We start from the raw sequence: 21,051 nt of genomic DNA, 5'->3' as shown, positions 1-21,051 counted from the left end.
AGCCAGGATGGTCTCGATCTCCTGACCTCGTGATCCGCCCGTCTCGGCCTCCCAAAGTGCTGGGATTACAGGCTTGAGCCACCGCGCCCGGCTACCTGGTTGATTTCAAATGTGTTTTATTTTAAAACAAAAGTCTTGGGGGAATTTAGGAAGTAAGCTATAACATAATTTACCTGGACCATCTGAGATTTTGTGGTTTAGGGCAAGTTGACAGAGTACAAGGTCTTTCATGCCAATTTTGTTTTACTAAGAACATATAAATTAAGTTATAGCTAATCAAACTTACATAACATATAGGCCACATGTATGTATACAGGCCACAGTTTGACTTGATTCCATTCCTTAAGCAGAAAGATAATTTAAAGTTTTTATTTTTGGAAATTCAGTGAAACTAAAAGTACAATTAGTTAACTATACTCAATTTTTCATATTCTGTCAATGATGTCCATAAAAACTTAACATCGTCAATAGGTTCTTGGAAACTGTGACTTTAAGCACAACAATGTATAGTCAATATTTTTTCTCATAAACTTTAGAACAAGTGGCACTGAACCAAACGATGCTATTCTATGGATCCATTGTACACTGTTTTGCTTCAAGTTGCAGTTTCCATGAACCCACTGATAATAAGTAAGAATTTACTGTGTAATATAACTTTTCTATGCTTTATATATTACTACAATAAAAAGGACATAGCAGAGGAAGTAAAAAATAAATCAGAGGTTTTAAGCTAATGCAATTTGATTTAAATTTAATTCTCAGTGTATATATTTCTTCTTGGAATGTTAAAAACATGAGTGAAAGGCAAAGTTGAATAGGTATTCTAAAGAAATAAATACTGGCTTAAAAATAACTAAAGATGATACTATATTTGCTTATGTGAAATTAGATTATTACCTTGCTAGTATAATGACAAAAACCATATAAGTAAGACTAAATAAGGAATGCAGATTGAGACAATCATTCAAGCCAAAAGACAACAGAAAAGGCTGAACAGGAATTGGAAGTAAACAGTAAAGACTGGGCAAAGACAGGGATGGCACAAAGCAGAAGCTGTTGTCTTATAAAATTTTATGACCTCAAACTTATATTTGTTAAGCCTCTTACAAAGAAGTTGGGCAGAGAAGGGAGAAGATAAGGGGGCAAAAGTAGTATGCCTCCAAAATGAATACTAGCCACATTGTGAAATAACAAAGTTCCTGTGACCCCAACAGAAGACCATCAAAGAGACTGTCAACCAGTGCAACATCAGGAAGCCCTACCATATTAGAGATTAAGAACTTGTCTGGATTATGAACAAAGAACACCAATGAGATAAATAGACTTAAAAAAATCTTCCCTTGGCCAGGTGTGGTGGTTCACACCTGTAATTCCAATACTTTGGGAGGCTGAGGCAGGTGGATCGCTGGAGCCCAGAGTTCAAGACCAACCTGGGCAATATGGCGAAACCCCATCTCTATTAAAAAAAATTTTTGTTTTTATTAAAAAAAACCTCCTTTAATTCCATGTTTGCACTTTTTTAAACGACTGACTACTCCAAAGATGAACTGATTTAAAACACTCTCAAACAACACAACTGTAAAAAATCATTACATAGCTCAAAATTACAATAGATTAAAAGAAGCCGCCGGGCGCGGTGGCTCAAGCCTGTAATCCCAGCACTTTGGGAGGCCGAGACGGGCGGATCACGAGGTCAGGAGATCGAGACCATCCTGGCTAACACGGTGAAACCCCGTCTCTACTAAAAATACAAAAAACTAGCCGGGCGAGGTGGCGGGCGCCTGTAGTCCCAGCAACTCTGGAGGCTGAGGCAGGAGAATGGTGTAAACCCGGGAGGCGGAGCTTGCAGTGAGCTGAGATCCGGCCACTGCACTCCAGCCTGGGCGACAGAGCAAGACTCCGTCAAAAAAAAAAAAAAAAAAAAGCCAAAACATTTTGACATCAAAAAGTGCTAAATCTCTTTTGCCCTCTTATTAATTATCCAAAAAATATCAACTGAAAATCTTCTGATGTCAATTATAAAGCATACGTGTTAATTATCTTCCCATAAAATAATCATACAGTGTTCATTCAATTCACACATAACTTACAGGGAAGACAAACAACATTCTTACTATTATCAGTACTTAATATTTTGGTAACAATCATAAAAACATGAAATTATAAGATTGCATTTTTTGTATACAAACCCATATATCCAAAAATTACTAAGGTATCTAGGAGGAACTTAACACAAACATGGAAAAATACTCTCCTATATTTTTAAGAAAAAATTCACAAGCATAATAGGTCTCATTTTAAATATGAGGATATCACATCACCACTTAGTGGTATCACAAGCTAATAAAACTTTAAGGTATAATTTGACAGCACTCTTAATTCCTCAGCTTAGTATTGTTGCTTACCACATAAATCTAGTAAAAATACCACACGAATATTGTTAACTTATGTACCCTTGCATGCAACAAGTAAGGACTCTTAGAGATGGATGTTGTACATACCTTGAAGGTGAGGCTGAAAGTAGTGGGAGGAACTGAAGTTAGGCTGGAGCTCTGTTGTATAGTCTCTCTCTTAGGGAGGGGAAGGGTGTTGGGCAGGGGCACCTGAAAAGGTAGGCAACACATATCACAATCTAACTATGTGTCTACCATGACAGCCCCATTAAAGACAATGCTAAGGTGTTCTAAGGGTAGTGTTTAATTTTCATCAGAGCTAACAGAAATATGTGATTACTTAAGAGTCACATTGTGTTTATAGTAGTTGGTAATTAAGGATATCTCAGATAAAACTTCTGAAGGGAAATTATTATCTGTCTTTTCATATGTAAATTGGCAGAGTCTGCACCAGATATAAGGTGTATACTCAGAAGGCAGTGCTTCTCATATTTTAATATGTACATAAATCACCTGAGGATGCTGATCAAATGCAGATTTTGATCCAGTTGGTCTATGCTAAGGCCTGAAATGCTGGGTTTCAAACAAGTTGCCAGGTGATGCTGATGCTGCTGGTCTACAGGCTGCATAGCAAAGCTCTAAAGAATAAAACCTTCACCATATATGGGGCATCTACAGGCTCCAACCAAAAGTATTTAACATGACAGCAAAAATAGAAAACATTAATCTCTTTCCTGCAATATGGTAAACTTTTTTATAACAAGATTCAAGAACAAAAGTAATCTTGGGAAGAAAGTATGGACTATTAGCACCACCTCATTATAACAAAACTGTTCTGCTATAGTAATAAAATTATGGCAAATATTGTTAGAAACTCTAAGATATTAGAAACTCACTGCCTTTATCTCTGGATCTTGGGACTTTATTATATATTACGTTTTGGATGGTTCATTCAGTTGTTCAGTAAAAATAACTGGGATGCTTGAGAGTTTTAAGATAATTACTTTGTGATACTATGGACTACCTAATGGAGATTCTTTCATACATGTTGAAAGCAGCTTTGCTATGATAATCCAAAATGCCACCTGCATTTAGTCTTCAAGACATTCAAGATACAAGATGACTGTACGATTCATACTACTAACCAACATGTATCAGGTAAGACCATAAAAAAAGTGTATTAAGCCCCAATAAGAGAAATAAGCCATTTTCAAGTATAATTTAAAAAGACAAAAGTTCTATGTACAAAATGGAACCCCCAAACAGACAAGTGAAAGAAAAAAGGACATCTCAAGAGGTCCTAAATTTTTTCCCGTGTAGGACATTTGTTTTTAACTCGACATTGAGTTCAGAATCACCAACACACTTGGCACAAGTAAGCAACACTGCAAAATCCTTTGAAACTGATGACCATTTATAATGCTCCCTGACCCAAACTGATCTTTCTGCGTTCAAATATACCCTGGCTACACTGCTAACAATTGCATGCAGACTATTCACCTATATATGAGACTAGGTCTCTTGCCTCCAGTAGTTACAGTATAGAAGTTGCTCAATTAATTAGCCTTATAGATCACACAGAAACCATCAAAATGCTCATATGGATATTTTCAGTGAATTTTAAGGGTTCTGAGAATAATAATTTTTTCTTCCTTATTCATATTTTATAAATCATTTTCAGAGGGTAGTTTGGCAAAAAGCATCATATACTTTAAAAACTAATATCGTAGAAATATTCTATATATTTTTAAAAATGAGAAAAGACACAAAGTATAATTAAATTTTATTGAGATTTTACTGACTGAATATTTCATAATCTAGACAGTGACATCACAGCACTTAAACTGAAAGGAAGTCTTTTCTTCCTTCCCAAGTCTTCTATTATTTTTCACAGGAGGTATAAGGAGTCAATAAAAGAAAAAAAAAATATATATATATATATTTAAACCACTCTCATTTTAAAAAGTCGGGGGTGGGTGGGGTGGGGAGGAAAGCTGAACAAATCACATTAATCAGCTCCTAGAGAGCTCTCAACACCAAGAAAAAATGTGTGACTCACTCCTTTCTACTCCTTTTCTCAGCTACATATTTAGTACAGTCCTTCAGCTGAACTACAAAAATTGGATCAAGTGACCCCTAATGCAGCTCACCTTTCTAAAATTCCATATACTTGATGCTAGAGGGAAGAATAGAAAGCATAGAAAAAAAGAAAGAAGATAATAAAGATTTTTGTACTCAAAATGATAGTTAAAGCTCTTTGTGACAGACCTTTAAATAGTTACCTGTAAAGGATTTTTTTTAAAAAGGATGATCAACATTTTAGTCTGATAGCCTTTGCTTATTATAGAAGGTTATATTTAAAACAGAGAGCGCTAACCAAATTTCTATCACACCTGCTCTCCAAAATAAGGACCATGCAAGTAACTTTTAAAATGTTCTTCTAAATAAATGACACTGTACAACTACGGCAAGCTACCTAACATTTCTGGGCTAACAATTTTTCATCTGTCAGTCAGTGAACTAAGCAAAATGATGAACTGTACAGACTTTTAAACACAACCTTGAATTATATTAGTAACATGGTTGCTCTAGAAAACTAGGTCCTAAGTTAAAACTAGGTCCATGACTTAACATCACCTTATATTAGAGCATCTCAGAGTGTTTGGTGTACTTATGTATACAATACATTATAGCTCAATCTACACAACAGGAATGTTGTTAACACATTGGTATTTTTTCTTTTTTAAAGACATACTTGATTCTTTGGGAATTCTATAGTTGTCTTTTAATTCTAATTTTAGTCATCTCAAATAAGGTAAGTTTCACTTAATTATAAAAAGGTTTTAGGCCGGGCGCGGTGGCTCAAGCCTGTAATCCCAGCACTTTGGGAGGCCGAGACGGGCGGATCACGAGGTCAGGAGTTCGAGACCATCCTGGCTAACACGGTGAAACCCTGTCTCTACTAAAAATACAAAAAACTAGCCGGGTGAGGTGGCGGGTGCCTATAGTCCCAGCTACTCAGGAGGCTGAGGCAGGAGAATGGCGTAAACCCGGGAGGCGGAGCTTGCAGTGAGCTGAGATCCGGCCACTGCACTCCAGCCTGGGCGACAGAGCGAGACTCCGTCTCTAAAAAAAAAAAAAAAAAAAAAGGTTTTATATAAGAAAACAAAATCACCAACCATTCATGTTGAATTTGTAAAATGTGAGAGCTAAAACAACTTCTTACCAATACCAGGTTAATAAGATTAGTATTTATATGAAACCAAGCCCGTGCACCCCAAACCTTCATCTTAAATGGAAAGCAGATGGCTTTCAGAGGAAAAATAAAAAAACCTCAGCTTTGATTACTTTTACTAATTATATTACAGCACTCCTAAAAACAAATTTACTACCAACTCTTTCCCTGAGCTAAATATTGATCACTACACTACAGTAAATAAAACATGAAATAATGTACTAAATAATAGCCAGGTTCCAATTCAAACTTGCCACATCTCAAACTGATTACTTACATTATTAACCAAAGTATCCTCCATCTTTGTGTTATTAGTAGCCACAGTGTTAGGCAGAGAAGAAGAGGGTGTAGTATAGTCTGTTACAGACTCCTGCGAAGTAGTAAAAGAAAATACATTTTAAACTGAATTAATTGCTTTTTTTTTTTTTGAGTCTCGCTATCATGCGGGCCGAGTGCAGTGGCATGATCTCAGCTCACTGCAACCTCTGCCTTCCAGGCTCAAGTGATTCTCATGCCTCAGTCACTGAAGTAGCTGGGATTACAGGCATGAGCCACCATGCCTAGTTAATTTTTGTATTTTTAGTAGAGATGGGGTTTTGCCATGTTGGCCAGGCTGTTCTCGAACTCCTGGTCTTAAGTGATCTGCCTGCCTCAGTCCACCAAAGTGCAGAGATTACTGGCATGAGCCACCACACCTGGCCAAATTGCTCACTTTCTAATGATAGCCTAATAGTTGTAAAGTTGTTCTGGAAGAAAGCAGAAGACAGCAGACTTTAAGACTCAACTCATTCAATTAATTAACTAACAATGGAATAATACGACACAGACTCACCATCAAAATGACAGCATTTCAACTACCGCTGCATTCTGGTACATTTAGTACTAGGAGACTCTGTCAATAGTACCAAATATTTATTTCTGTGGGTTATTAAAATAACCTTTTATGTGTTTCCCATGTTCATTCTATAGCTCACTATCAATTACCAAGATCTTAGTTGTTGTAATTACTTAGGTTTTAGGGTATACTCCTTGTTTCCTGTCACAAATCTCATTTTGAAATATGGCAGAGTAGGACCACATAAGCTATTATTTATATGATTTCAGTTGCATGGCAATTAAAAAGAGAATAATATTCAGATAATACAAAAAATTGCATGTAACTTTCTTCTCAGTGAGTTTATGTCCCAGAGTCAACATAAAATGGCAGATAGGTTTGCTATTCCCACAAGTGTCAGTTCCCACAGTTAATCAACATATCTTGTCTTAATGAGTATTTTTAGATACACGTTTCATTCAATGTGGCTCCTAAATGTGAGTTAACAGCCTCTAGTGCTCAACCAAAGAAACAGTTATCTGTTCTAACTATGAAAGAAAACTGACTATACTGGAGTTACTAAAAGTCTGCCTTATTTCCTGACTTTAGAATGTCACCAGTGGGCAAGATAAAGCTCCACAGTAATTCTATTTATATTAAAAGTGATATAGAGCCATCTTTCAAAGCATTCCGATTTTGTGTAGATGTTTTTCACTTTAAACTACTCAAATAGTCCAGAATTTAGAGTAAGTTTCCTCAAAAAGAAATATAATTTGCTATAAAGAATTTCTTTAGATTACATATGCGTACTAGGAAATAAAATCTTCTTTGTAGAAATAACCTCTAGAGTTACATGCCTCAGCAGGAAAAAAAAAAGCAGACAGTTGCTGTTCTTCTCATTCATTTTAGACATGGTTTGCATCTACTGAACTGGAAATCCCTACAAGTGGCTTACCTTTGCATTAGTACCATATTCTGCAGATGATACCGAGATCATTGTTCCTATTTCAGCAGACATTTCTGAGACTGCTTTAGTTTCCTTTGTTGTGACAGGATCTGTGCTTCTGATTGTAGCTGGGCTTGGTTTCTCTTGTCCTTCTGGCTCCACCTGTTGGGCATCTTTTACTTTTCTATTTTTTAATGAACGTTCCTTTCCAATGGGACCAGGTTTATGTTCTTTGTTTTCTACTGGACTCAAATCTGGAAGCTAAAGTCAAATGTTTATGATAAAACTATGTTTATGATAAATGAATATCTTTCATCATTGCATCATGATCAAAGATATTCATTAAAACTAAGTTCAATTTTAAAACTATTATTTGCTCTTCATGTTACTGGCCTTCATAAAATTTTATCTGGATTATAAAGTATATTTACCTTCTGGGCTTTGATAGGTCCTGCCCGTGGCTGCTTCTGCCGTTGTTCTTTAGGTTCAGGTATCCTGTCAGCAGATTTTTCCGACAGCACAGGAACAACTTCATTTTCATTTCCATTTGAAGCTGGAGCACCAAACTGAATTGTATCAGCTCCAATTTCAAGTCCACTTTCTTGACCATTCTTCGCTCCCTAGTAAAAGAATATTTTAAAACTTGCTTGCAAAGCATAGTTCAGATGTGACTGATTTATGAAGTACTATATAAGTACAATAGAAGGTTTAAGGCAATCTACATATTAACTGAGATTGACATTAATTATATTTTAGGAGAATTTTATCTTAACTGTTGTTTATCTGAACAATTGATAAATGAAACTCGCATAAGACTGAAGTTTTTAAAGTCCTGGCTCTCCTGAGTGTGATCATGGGCAAAGCACAGCTTCAAGCTGTTTCCTTATTTAAAAGAATCGTAAAAGCAACACACAAAGACACCACTACCAACAAACAGATGAATGAACTGGAAATAAAAGACAGTAGTTAAGTGTCACCTGCTTCTCAGAAGTCTGCTTTGAAAATGAAATTCAAGAAATATAATACAAACTTTGTGATTGGTAACGCAAAGCACACATCTAAGCAACAATCCACCAATTAAACAGTTAATTTGGGCCGGGCATGGTAGCTCACACCTGCAATCCCAGCACTTTGCGAGGCCGAGGTGGGCGGATCATGAGGTCAGGAGTTTGAGACCAGCCTGACCAACATGGTGAAACTCCGTATCTACTAAACACAAAAATTAGCTGGGCGTGGTGGCATGCGCCTGTAATTGCAGCTACTCAGGAGGCTGATGCAGGAGAATCACCTGAACCCGGGAGGTGCAAGTTGCAGTGAGCCTAGGTTGTGCCACCGCACTTCAGCCTGGGCGACAAAGCGAGACCTGTCTCAAAAACAAACAAACAAACAAACAAAAAACCCCAGCTAATTTGTTGAGCACCTTCTTTGTGCTAATCAGATGTGCTAATCAGTCTACCTGCACAATTTGCATTCTAGCAGGGAAAGCAAATAAAGAACTAAAAAGTCAGATAAGCAATATGCAAAAAGGGTTAACAGACCAGCTACTAGACTGGTAGACAGAGAAAGCCCCTGAGGAGGACACGCTGACATTGAATCTAGAAGACAAGATCAGTGGAAAGAGTTTAGGGAGACCACATACCTAGGGTAAACGTCAAGAACAAAAAAGAGTCAGTGAGGCTGAAGCATAGCAGGTATGGGGAACAGTTGTAGCAGACAGACAAGCAGGAGGTTAGGTGACCTAGGGCTTTGCTACAATTAATCTTTTCATGAAAAGACAAAAAAAAACAAAACTAGTGTCAAAATTCAACTAAAGCTTCTTTTAATAATTGAATCACTACTCCATGTCATTTTTGGCATTCCCAAACCTAGCATGGTCAATTACTATGTAAGGTTAATGTTATATCTACCAGGATATAATGTCAAGAGTATGAACAAGGCATGTAATTCAGATTTATTTTTAATATCTAAATAGTTACCTTCAAATACAGTCATGTGCCATAATGATGATGTTTAGCTAACGATGGACCACATATACAAGGGTGGTTCCATAAGATTATAATATCGTATTTGTACTGTACCTTTTTCTATGCTTAGAAACACAAATACTTACCATTGTGTTACAACTGCCTACAATATTCAGTATAGTAATAAGCTGTATGGGCTTGCAGCCTAGGAGCCATAGGCTGTACCATCCAGGTTTGTGTAAGTAGACTCTATGATGTTCACACAATGACCCATTTCTCAGGATGTATCTGTGCTGTTAAGCAACGCATGAATGTATTGGAAAATACTGATGTAAATTAGAATAAAAATTTCTTTGCTTTAGTCAATGTTGAAATTCTACAGTCAGTTAAGTGTACAGTTAGAAAAGAAAATGATGCAGTAAGTAGATTGTGAAGGTTATTAACTGTATGTACAAAAATGTTAAGAACTTGTACATATTTAAATGAGTAGAAAAACAGAAAAATAACTGTCAAGTTAATGACTATTAGAGAATGTTATATCCTTTGAAACGAAAGTGTTTATGAAAAATACATAATACAAAGAATGATAAAAGTTTAGACAATATTATAATATCAAGTCTTTGTAAGGCTAGTTGGTGTAACTAACATTGATGACTTCAAGTAAAATAATCATTAAGAGCTCTATTTCACCAGAATAATCCAAGAAAAAGTCCTTTAGGGAATTCTTTCCATCCTATGAAATATCAACTTTGCTAATACAAAATTTTATCATGAGGAAAAACTCCAAAATAATGTATGACATTCACAAAGTATCATCTTCTATACAGAAAACATAAAGAACATAAAGACAATGAAGAAAAAAGTATGAGAGAAAAATGAGACACCACTAAAATATCTTGCTCCACCACTGACTGAAGGTAAGTGTAAACACCCAATTTATCACTGTAAACTTGTAGAATGCCTGCAAGAAAAATCTTGCAGTTGGGAAACAATCTTCCACTCTGTACTTCATACCAGCATGAAAAATCCTGAAATGCTCTCTATGACTAATCATAGTGCTAATACCAACAGGCAGAAGAAAAATTACTAAACTGAAACTCTTAAATATTGAATGCAGTGACTCTTGAGCTGTACAGAGTTCTCGGAAGAATCTGTAACATCAAAACAGATGATGAAGTCTATTCTAGACCTACTAAGTCAGAAAACTGGAGTGGAGACAGAAGTAGCAGGAAGACTTCTTTAACGAAAAAAAAATCTTTTAGCACCTATAGGCTATACAAAAATTAAAATAAAAAAATTAAAATCTCAACTATATTTTCTTCTACTGCCCTATTTTTTTCTGTACTCCTTTATAGCAAAATGACATCCATATACAGTTGGCTCTCCTTATTTGCAGGTTCCATATCTGTGGATTCAACCCAGTATGGATGGAAAATATTCAGAAAAAAATAATAAATGGTTGTGTCAGTACAAGAACAGACTGTTCTTTCTTGTCATTATTCCCTAAATAATATAGTGTAACAACAATTTATATAGCATTTACATTGTAATAGGTATATAATTAATCTAGAGATGATTTAAAGTACACAGGGAGGTTGTGAATAGGTTATATGAAAATACTGCTTCATTTTATATGAGACTTGAGCATCCCTGGGTTTTGGTTTTTATGGTGGTGAAAACCAATCTCCATAGATATGGAGAGAAAATGGTACTCACCTTTCCTTTCATTTTCTCTTAAACTCACTCTTTCATCCAGGCTTTCATCCCTACTACTCTACCAATAATGTTCTTATCAAAGTCACCAGTGACCATCATATAACTCCAACTATCAATTGAACACCTATATTAATTGACCTGCCAGCAGCCTTCTGACACACTTAATCTATTCCTTCTTTGAACTTATCTTTCACTTGTCTTTTAGGATACTTCTCTAATCACTTAGCTTCTCTAATTCCTACATTTCCTGGAGTCAGAAAGCCCCAAGACTTAATTTTTGCTTCTCTTTCCTAACTACTCTCATTCTCCCTTGGTAACCTTATACAATTCTATCACTTTAAACATCATCTATATGCTAACGATTTCAAATTTGTTATCTTCAAACTAGATGAACTCTTCTGAACTACAGACTCATATCCAACTACCTGACATTTCCAGTAAGAGGTATAATAAGCATCTTAAATCTAACATGTCAAAAACTGAACTTCTTATCTTCACCCCGAACCAGATCCATTTAGAATGTTCCAATCTCAGTTACTGAAAATTCTAGTATTTCCTACTGTTCAACCCCAAAATTTTGGAGCTAACTTTTGGACTCCTCTGTCCCTTCTCATACCCCATTTAACATTTTAGTGAATCTTGTCAGCTCAATCTTCAAAATACTCAGAAACCAACTATTTCTCATGACCTTTCATGCCACCTGCCAAGTTTTAAGCTATCATCATTTGATTATTGTAATATCCTAACTTCTACTTTTGCCACCTATGGATTATTTTTCACAGACCACCCAGAATAATTTTAGAAGTCAGATCCTGTCACTCCTTGCTCAACACCCTCCAATGTCTTCCTACCACTTCCATAGGCCCTGCAGGATCCACCTGCTACTCAGCTGTGACCTCCAACTTCATCTATTCTCTTTCCATCTCTTACTTCACTTCAGCCATATGGACTTCCCTGAACTTCCTCAAACAAACCAAGTGTGCTGCTGTCTCATGGCATTCGTATTTGCTATGATCTGAACTTGGTATCTCTTTTCCTAGGACATTCGAATAGCATGCTCTCTTATCTCCTTCAAGTCTTTAACTCAAGCGTTATCTAAGTAGGCTTTTGTGGTCACCCCATATTAAACTGTCTTTGTGAACCATGGAAAACTCCTTATGTACCTTCCCTGCTTTGTTTTTCTCCACAGTGCTGATCACCATCAAACACACAATATGTTTTTTTATTAGTGCTTTCTCCTCACAGGACAATGGAAGTTCCATGAGGGTAGGGCTTTCTGATTGTTTTTAGTCCCAGTTTTGTAAGCCCACAGGTTAGAACACTACCTAGAATAGTGTGAGTGCTTAATAAATATTCGTTCAATGAATGAATGAAGAATCACTGACCCCTAACAGTCATTTACCAGTATCACATTTGAGAAATTATGTCAGAGTAACAATCTGCTATAAACAGTTTCTAAATACTTATACTACTTAAGTCCTCAAGATAGAAATATGGGAGAAATGTCCAGAAAACAATAACTGCACTTTTATTTTCTGTATCATTAAGATCTTTCTTGAGATTAAATTGAAAACAAGTGTTTAATGTCTAAAAGTGACACACCTTATAAACGTAAAGATGTAGCAGCCAAAGTATCACTTGGGAAATTGTTAGAAATTTATTCAAACCTCAACCCAGACCTAATAAGTCATGAACTATGGGCATGGGGCTCAGCAATCTTAAGTTTTAATTGCCCTCCAGGTTAATTCTGAGGCATGCTTAAGTTTTGTTTTGCTTTCCAGATGGGGTCTTGCTCTATCACCTAGGCTGGAGTACAGTGGCACAGTTATGACTTTACTGTAGCCTTGACCTCCCAGGCTCAAGTGATAGTCCAACCTCAGCTCCCGAGTAGCTGAGACTAGCACATGCCACCACAACCGGCTATTTTTTTTTGTATGTAGAGACAAAGTTTTCCTACATTGCCCAGGTGGGTCTCACTATGTTGCCCAGGCTGGTCTCAAACTCCTGGACTCAAGCAATCCTCCCACCATGCTAGGATTACAGGTATAAGCCACCACACCCGGCCACAATGAAGTGTTAGGGAAAACCCAGCACACTGACCCCACCAATGCTGTTAAAAGCCTATTCCTACCTCCGATGAAGCAGCTGATCCAAACGATGTTAAGGGCTTATTCCATGCACTGACTGAAGGTGGCTGTGGTGGACTAATGGGACCTACTGGAAAGAAGCCATAGGAAACACGATTAAGATTTAGAGTCTAATAATCTCTAACCCATTTAACCCTTTCCTTCATCTCCTATTGTTTGGCTATTACTAGCCAGGCAATAAAACAATCACTTTTCAAATCACACTTACAAAGATTATGTATCAGCACACAGGCATACCTCAGAAACACTGCGGGTTCAGTTCCACACCAATACAATAAAGCAAGTACTGCAATAAAGCAAGTCACACTAATTTTCTGGTTTCCTAGTGCACATCAAAAGTTCTGTTTACATTATACTACAGTCTAATATGTAATAGTGTCATGTCTTTAAAAAGGTACATACCTTAATTAAAAAAAAAAACTACCACTAAAAAAGAAGCTAATCATCATCTTAGTCTTTGAATCGTAATTTTTTTGCTGGTGGTCTTGCCAGTGGAGATGTCGATGGCTGCTAACTAACCAGGATGGTGTTTGCTGAAAGCTAGCATGGTTGTGGCAATTACTTAAAATAAGACAACAATGAAGTTTGTAACATTGACTATTCCTTTCATGAATGACTTCTCCGTAGCATGTGATACTGTTTACCCATACGGTAGAACTTCTTTCAAAACTGGAGTCAACAGTCTCAAATCTCATTGCTGTTTAATCAACTAAGTTTATGTAATATTCTAGATCCTTTGCTGTCATTTCAACAATGTTCACAACATCTTCAACAGGAGATTTCATCACAAGAAACGACTTTCTTTGCGTCAGTTATTTCCTCCACTGATGTCTTGAATTCCTCCAAGTCATCCGTGAGAGTTACAATCAATTTCTTCCAAACTCCTATTAATGTTGATATCCTGAAATCCTTCCATGAATCACTAATGTTCTCAAACGAGTCTAGAACAGTAAATCCTTTCCACATGGTTTTCAAATTTCTTTGCCCAGATCTATCAGAGGAATCACTGTCTATGGAAGCTGTAGCCTTAGAAAATGTATTTCTTAAATAACAAGACTTGAAAGTCTAAATGCTCCTTGATCCATGGGCTGCAGAATGGATGCCATGTTGGAAGGCATGAAAACAACATAAATCTTCCTGTATTACCTTCATCACAATTCTAGGGTGTCCAGATGCCCTGTCAACAAGCTTATATTTTGAAGGAAAGCTTTTGAGCATTTTCCCCCCTGAGCAGTAGGTCTCAACAATGGGCTTAAAAATAATAGATATGGGCCGGGCATGGTGGCTCATACCTGTAATTCCAGCACTTTGGGAGGCCGAGGTGGGTGGATCACCTGAAGTCAGGGGTTCAAGACCAACCTGGCCAACATGGCAAAATCCTGTCTCTATGAAAAATACAAAATTAGCCAGGCAGGGTGATGTGTGCCTGTAGTCCCAGATACTCAGGAGGCTGAGGCAGGGGAAACTGCTTGAACCCAGGAGGTGGAGGCTGCAGTGAGCCAAGATCGCGCCACTGCACTGCACTCCAGCTTAGGTGACAAGAGTGAAACTCTGTCTCAAAAAAAAAAAAAAAAAAATTAGGTATGCCATTTTGTAAACAGATGTGATGTCACCTAGGCTTTGTTGTTCCATTTCTAGAATACAGGGAGAGTAGATTTAGTATAATTTTTAAGGGCTCTTATTTACCATGTTTATTCAAACATGGTAAATAAGCACTGGCTTCAGCTTCAAGTCACCAGATAAATTAGCCCTTAAAAAGAGGTCAGCCTGTCCTTTTAAGCCAGGCATTGACTTCTCCTCTCTAGGTATCAAAGGCCTAGATGGCATCTTCTTCCAATAGAATGCTGTCTCGTCTACATTAAAAATTTATTATTTAATGTAGCCCCCTTCATCAATTATCTCAGTTTTGGATCTTCTGGATAACTTGCTGCTTTACCTTGCGCTTTAATGTGATAGAGGTGGCTGCTTTCCTTAAACTTCCTGAACCAACCTCTGCTAGGTTCAAACTTTTCTTTGGCAGCTTCCTCACCTCCCTCAGGCATCACAGAATTGAACAGAGATGCGGGTCTTGCTTCGGATTAAGCATTGGGTTAAGGGAATGGTGCGGCTGGACTGACCTGCTACCCAGACCACTAAAACTTTGCATCAGCAATAAGACTGTTTTACTTTCTTATCATTAGTATTGATTACTGAAGTAGCACTTAACTTTTGACTTATCGTGGCTTTCACCATGCCTTCTTCACTAAGCTTAATCATTTCCAGCTTTTGATTTAAAGTCAGACGTACATGACTCTTCCATCCACTTGAACACTTAGAAGCCACTAGAGGGTTATTAATTGGCCTAATTTCAATACTGTTGTATTCTTAAAGAATGGGGAGGTCCAGGAGAGGTAGAGACCAGGGTACAGCTGGTCAATGGAGTGGTCAGAACACACAAAACACTTATCAATTGGCCGGGCACGGTGGCTCAAGCCTGTATCCCAGCACTTTGGGAGGCCAAGACGGGTGGATCACGAGGTCAGGAGATCGAGACCATCCTGGCTAACACCGTGAAACCCTGTCTCTACTAAAAAGTACAAAAAACTAGCCGGGCGAGGTGGTGGGCGCCTGTAGTCCCAGCTACTCGGGAGGCTGAGGCAGGAGAATGGCGTAAACCCCGGAGGCAGAGCTTGCAGTGAGCTGAGATCCGGCCACTGCACTCCAGCCTGGGCGATAGAGCGAAACTCTGTCTCAAAAAAAAAAAAAAAAAAAAAAACAAAAAAACTTATCAATTAAGTTCACCATCTTATTTGGGTGTTCACGGTACCTTGAAACAATAACAATATCAAAGATAACCGACCACCGTAACAGATAAATGATGAAAAATTTGACATAGTCCAAGAACGACCAAAATGTGACACAGAACATGAAATGAGCACATGCTGTTGGAAAAATGACACCAGAAGACTTGCTTGACACAGTTACCATGAACTTTTAATTTTTAAAAATGCAGTGTCCACAAAGTGTAATCAAATGAGGTATGCATGTACAAGTCTCCCCCAAACATTGCCTATTATTTTCTCATCAACACAAAATTATTTCCATAAAATATAATATGCTTGTTAAACATGCTTGAAACAAAAACTTTAAGAAAGTTAAGAGAGGATTACTATTACTTTTTCCTACAATAAAAAGAGATGGCTAGAAAACACTTAATGAGTATATAAATAAAATTGAAAAGAAACCTCAATATTCCCATGCCATCCCCCACCCCTCTCTTCTCTTTTGTAACTTACATTTCTTAGAGATATCATTCAGCACAGCTGGTGGGGCCACTTTGTTATCCCATAATTCAGCTGTCAGAGTGCCATGTGACTGTGGGGTCTGGATGGATTTTCCTGAGGCTACGTAATCTGTGCCATTAGGTGTTTGAGCTGAAGGCAGCCTAATTGACGGTGGCGGCTGTTTTGAAGACTGTGATGGAGTCTGTAGCGGATTCTGGACTGGTTTGTGGGTCTGTGCCTGAGTCTGGGCTGGAGCAGGTGGGGCGGAAGTTGGGGCTGAGACTGGGGTGGTGGCTGGGGCTGGGGCTGAGGCAGGGGCAAGTGGGACTGAGGCAGTTGGGGCTGAGGCTGGGATAGTTGGTGCTGTGATGACTGGGGCAGCTGGGGAAGAGGCTGCTGGGGCTGGTGTTGGAGCTGAAGTTGGTGCTAGGGCTGAAGCAAGAATGGGAATTGAGGCTGAGGCAAGAATGGGGACAGAGGTTGGGGTTGAAACTGAGGCAAGGATGGGGGTTGGAGCTGGGGCTGAGGCTGGAGCTGAAGAAGAGGTTATAGCTACAGCTGAAGTAGAGGCTGGAACTGAAGCTGAGACTGAGGCTAAGGCTGAAACTGGAGCTAAGGGTGAGGCTGGAACTGGAGCTGAGGTTGAGGCCAGAACTGGAGCTAAAGTTGAGGCCGGAACTGGAGCTGAGGTTGAGGCTAGAACTGGAGTTAAGGTTGCTGGAACTGCAGCTGAGGTTGAGGCTGGAACTGAAGCTGAGGTTGAATGTGGAAGTGGAGCCGAAGCTACAGGTGGAACTGAGGCTGAAGACTGTGCTTGCTGGATTCCTGTAGCCTGTTTTTTGGCAAATCTTGGAGGAAGCTTAGAAGTCTGGCTTCTTCCTTTTTCATTTGCATTCTTTTTGTTCCAGACCTTAAAAAATTAACAGGGATAATTTTTGTCAAAAATGCAGCTGAAAGCAACAGTTCATAAATACAACTTTTAACAAAACTAACTCCCACTAACTTGGCTGCTTTACTTTGCAAAATAGGTACTCAAACTACAAAATGTCGGCGTTGCTAATAAGATTTTAAATGATGAGAAGCCAAGATGATATTGAGACAAAAGACAAATAGGTATTGTACGTTCTCGACATACAAGTACACAATTCTGAAATTCAAGAACTAAGAAAGTTTGCAGTAAATTCATTTGGCAACAAACCTTAACTAAGCTAACAAAATGCGACTTATAGTCTTAACTCATATATTTGCCACAGACATTAATTTGGGCAGTGTGGCTGTTATGATACAGGGGAGATGCACTACTATTTTACCTTCCTAAATAAATGACTTCTGAAAATTTGGTTCCAAAGGTTATATGCAATTAAACGAATAATTTATCTTGATTCACACTGTGTATTTAAATGAACGAATATAGATTACAACAGATACTTTTGTAGGCCAGGAATCCAAAATCTACTGGTTCGTGACATTTGTGTTCATTAGCTTTCCAAGATAATTTAAAATCAACTCAACTTTGCCTTGGGGCAAATAAGGTATCCCTAGTATACAATATGTTGTTAAAGTAAAGATGGTCTTGAGGAAGCAGCAGTTGCCATTCCAAGATGGTCAAATAGGAAAGGCTCCGGTCTTCAGCTAGCAGTATGATCAACGCAGAAGATAGGTGATTTCTACATTTCCAACTGAGATACCTGGTTTATCTCACTGGGACTGGTTTGACAGTGGGTGCAGTCCAAGGACGGTAAGCCAAAGCAGGGCGGGGCATCACCTCACCCGGGAAGCACAAGGGGTCGGGGGATTTCCCCTTCCTAGTCAAGGGAAGCCGTGACAGACTGTACTTGGAAAATCAGGACTCCCGCCCTAATACTGCACTTTCCCAATGGTCCTAGAAAACGGCAAACCAGGAGATTATATCCCATGCCTGGCTCAGTGGGTCCCACGCCCACGAAGCCTTGCTCACTGCTAGGGCAGCAGTCCAAGATCAAAGTGCGAGGTGGTAGCTTGGCTGGGGGAGGGGTGTCCGCCATTGCTGAGGCTTGAGTAGGTAAACACAGCGGCGGGAAGCTCGAACTGGGGAAGCCCACCTGCATTTCAACCAGGTCTGCCTGCCTCTGTAGACTCCACCTCCGGGGGTAGGGCATAGCTGAATAAAAGGCAGCAGAAACTTCTGCAAACTTAAATGTCCCTGTCTGACTGCTCTGGAGAGAGCAGTGGTTCTCCCAGCATGGTGTTTCAGCTCTGAGAACAGACAGACTGCCTCCTCAAGTGGGTCCCTGACTCCCGTGTAGCCTAACTGGGAGACACCTCCCAGTAGGGGCTAACACCTCACACAGCCAGGTGCCCCTGAGACAAAGCTTTCAGAGGAAGGATCAGGCAGCAATATTTGCTGTCCTGCAATATTTGCTATTCTGCAGCCTCCGCTGGTGATACCCAGGCAAACAGGGTCTGGAGTGGACCTCCATCAAACTCCAACAGACCTGCAGCTGAGGGACCTGGCTGTTGCAAGGAAAACTAACAAACAGAAAGGAATAGCAGCAACATCAACAAAAAGGACATCCACACCAAAACCCCATCTGTAGGTCACCATCATCAAAGACGAAAGGTAGATAAAACCACAAAGATGGGGAGAAACCAGAACAGAAAAGCTGAAAATTCTAAAAAGTAGAGCGCCTCTTCTGCAAAGGATCGCAGCTCCTTGCCAGCAATGGAACAAAGCTGGATGGAGAATAACTCTGACGAACTGACAGAAGTAGGCTTCAGAAGGTTGGTAGTAACAAACTTCTTTGGGCTAACGTAGGATGTTCAAATCCATCGTAAGGAAGCTAAAACCCTTGAAAAAAGATTAGACAAATGGCTAACCACAATAAACAGCGTAGAGGAGAATTTAAACAACCTGATGGAGCTGAAAACCATAGCACGAGAACTACGTGACACATGCCCAAGCTTCAGTAGCTGATTCGACTGAGTGGAAGAAAGGGTATCAGTGACTGAAGATCAAATTAAAGAAATGAAGCGAGAAGAAAAGTTTAGAGAAAAAAAGAGTGAAAAGAAATGAACAAAGTCTCCAGGAAATATGGGACTATGTGAAAAGACCAAATCTACGTTTGACTGGTGTACCTGAAAGTGATGGGGAAAATGGAACCAAGTTGGAAAACACTTTTAAGATATTATACAGGAGAACTACCCCAGCCTAGCAAGGCAGGCCAACATTCAAATTCAGGAAATACAGAGACCACCACAAAGATACTCCTCGAGAAGAGCAACCCCAAGACACATAATAGTCAGATTCACCAAGGTTGAAATGAATGAGAAAATGTTAAGGGCAGCCAGAGAGAAAGGGCGGGTTACCCTCAAAGGGAAGCCCATCAGACTAACAGGAGATCTCTCAGCAGAAACTCCACAAGCCAGAAGAGCGGGAGCCAATTTTCAACATTCTTAAAGAAAAGAATTTTCAACCCAGAATTTCACATCCAGCCAAACTAAGCTTCATAAGTGAAGAAATAAAATCCTTTACAGACAAGCAAATGCTGAGAGACTTTGTCACAATCAGGCCTGCCTTACAAGAGCTCCTGAAGGAAGTACTAAATATGGAAAGGAACAAGTGGTACCAGCCACTGCAAAATCATGCCAAATTGTAAAGACCATCGATGCTAGGAAGAAACTCCATCAATTAATGGGCGAAACAACCAGCTAATATCATAATGACAGGATCAAATTCACACATAACAATATTAACCTTAAATGTAAATGGGCTAAATGCCCCAATTAAAAGACACGGACTGGCAAACTGGATAAAGAGTCAAGACCCATCAGTGCGCTGTATTCAGGAGACCTATCTCACGTGCAGAGACACACATAGGCTAAAAATAAAGTGATGGAGGATGATCTATCTACCAAGCAAATGGAAAACAAAAAGCGCAGGGGTTGCAATCCTAGTCTATAATAAAACAGAGTTTAAACCAACAAAGATCAAAAGAGACAATGAAGGCCATTACATAATGGTAAAGGGATCAATTTAACAAGAAGAGCTAACTATCCTAAGTATATACACACCCAATACAGGAGCACCCAGATTCATAAAGCAAGTCCTTAGAGACCTACAAAGGGACTTAGACTCCCACACAATAATAATGGGAGGACTATAACACCCCACTGTCAATATTAGATCAATAAGACAGAAGGTTAACAAAGATATCCAGGACTTGAACTCAGCTCTGCACCAAGTGGACCTAATAGACATCTACAGAACTCTCCACCCCAAATCAACAGAATATACATTCTTCTCAGCACCACACTGCACTTATTCCAAAATTGACCACATAGTTGGAAGCACTCCTCAGCAAATGTAGAAGAACAGAAATCACAACAAACTGTCTCTCAGACCACAGTGCAATCAAACTAGAACTCAGGATTAAGAAACTCACTCAAAACCACTCAACTACATGGAAACTGAATAACCTGCTCCTGAATGACTACTGGGTACATAACGAAACGAAGGCAGAAATAAAGATGTTCTTTGAAACCAATGAGAACAAAGACACAACATACCAGAATCTCTGGGACACATTTAAAGCAG

At 38.8% G+C, this 21,051-nt stretch overlaps 1 protein-coding gene across 3 annotated transcripts in view; it reads right to left on the bottom strand.

The window, feature by feature from the left end:
* Positions 1-21,051, bottom strand: part of PRRC2C (proline-rich coiled-coil 2C) — an 86,455-nt gene that overhangs the window by 23,958 nt on the left and 41,446 nt on the right. For all 3 annotated transcript variants that reach the window (XM_011962294.1, XM_011962295.1, XM_011962296.1), the window contains exons 18-23: positions 16,491-17,388; positions 13,200-13,285; positions 7,820-8,008; positions 7,398-7,649; positions 5,906-5,998; positions 2,502-2,603 (exon numbers count right to left, since the gene is read on the bottom strand). In XM_011962294.1, coding sequence (XP_011817684.1) covers positions 2,502-2,603; positions 5,906-5,998; positions 7,398-7,649; positions 7,820-8,008; positions 13,200-13,285; positions 16,491-17,388 — 1,620 coding nt within the window. The remainder of the gene's footprint in view (positions 1-2,501; positions 2,604-5,905; positions 5,999-7,397; positions 7,650-7,819; positions 8,009-13,199; positions 13,286-16,490; positions 17,389-21,051) is intronic.

This window comes from Colobus angolensis, unplaced genomic scaffold (assembly GCF_000951035.1).
Source record: "Colobus angolensis palliatus isolate OR3802 unplaced genomic scaffold, Cang.pa_1.0 Scaffold59, whole genome shotgun sequence".
In the NCBI taxonomy this organism is placed as follows: Eukaryota; Metazoa; Chordata; class Mammalia; order Primates; family Cercopithecidae; genus Colobus; species Colobus angolensis.
The sequence above is the reverse complement of the archived record's forward strand: the minus strand, read 5'-3'. Positions and strand labels throughout refer to the sequence as shown.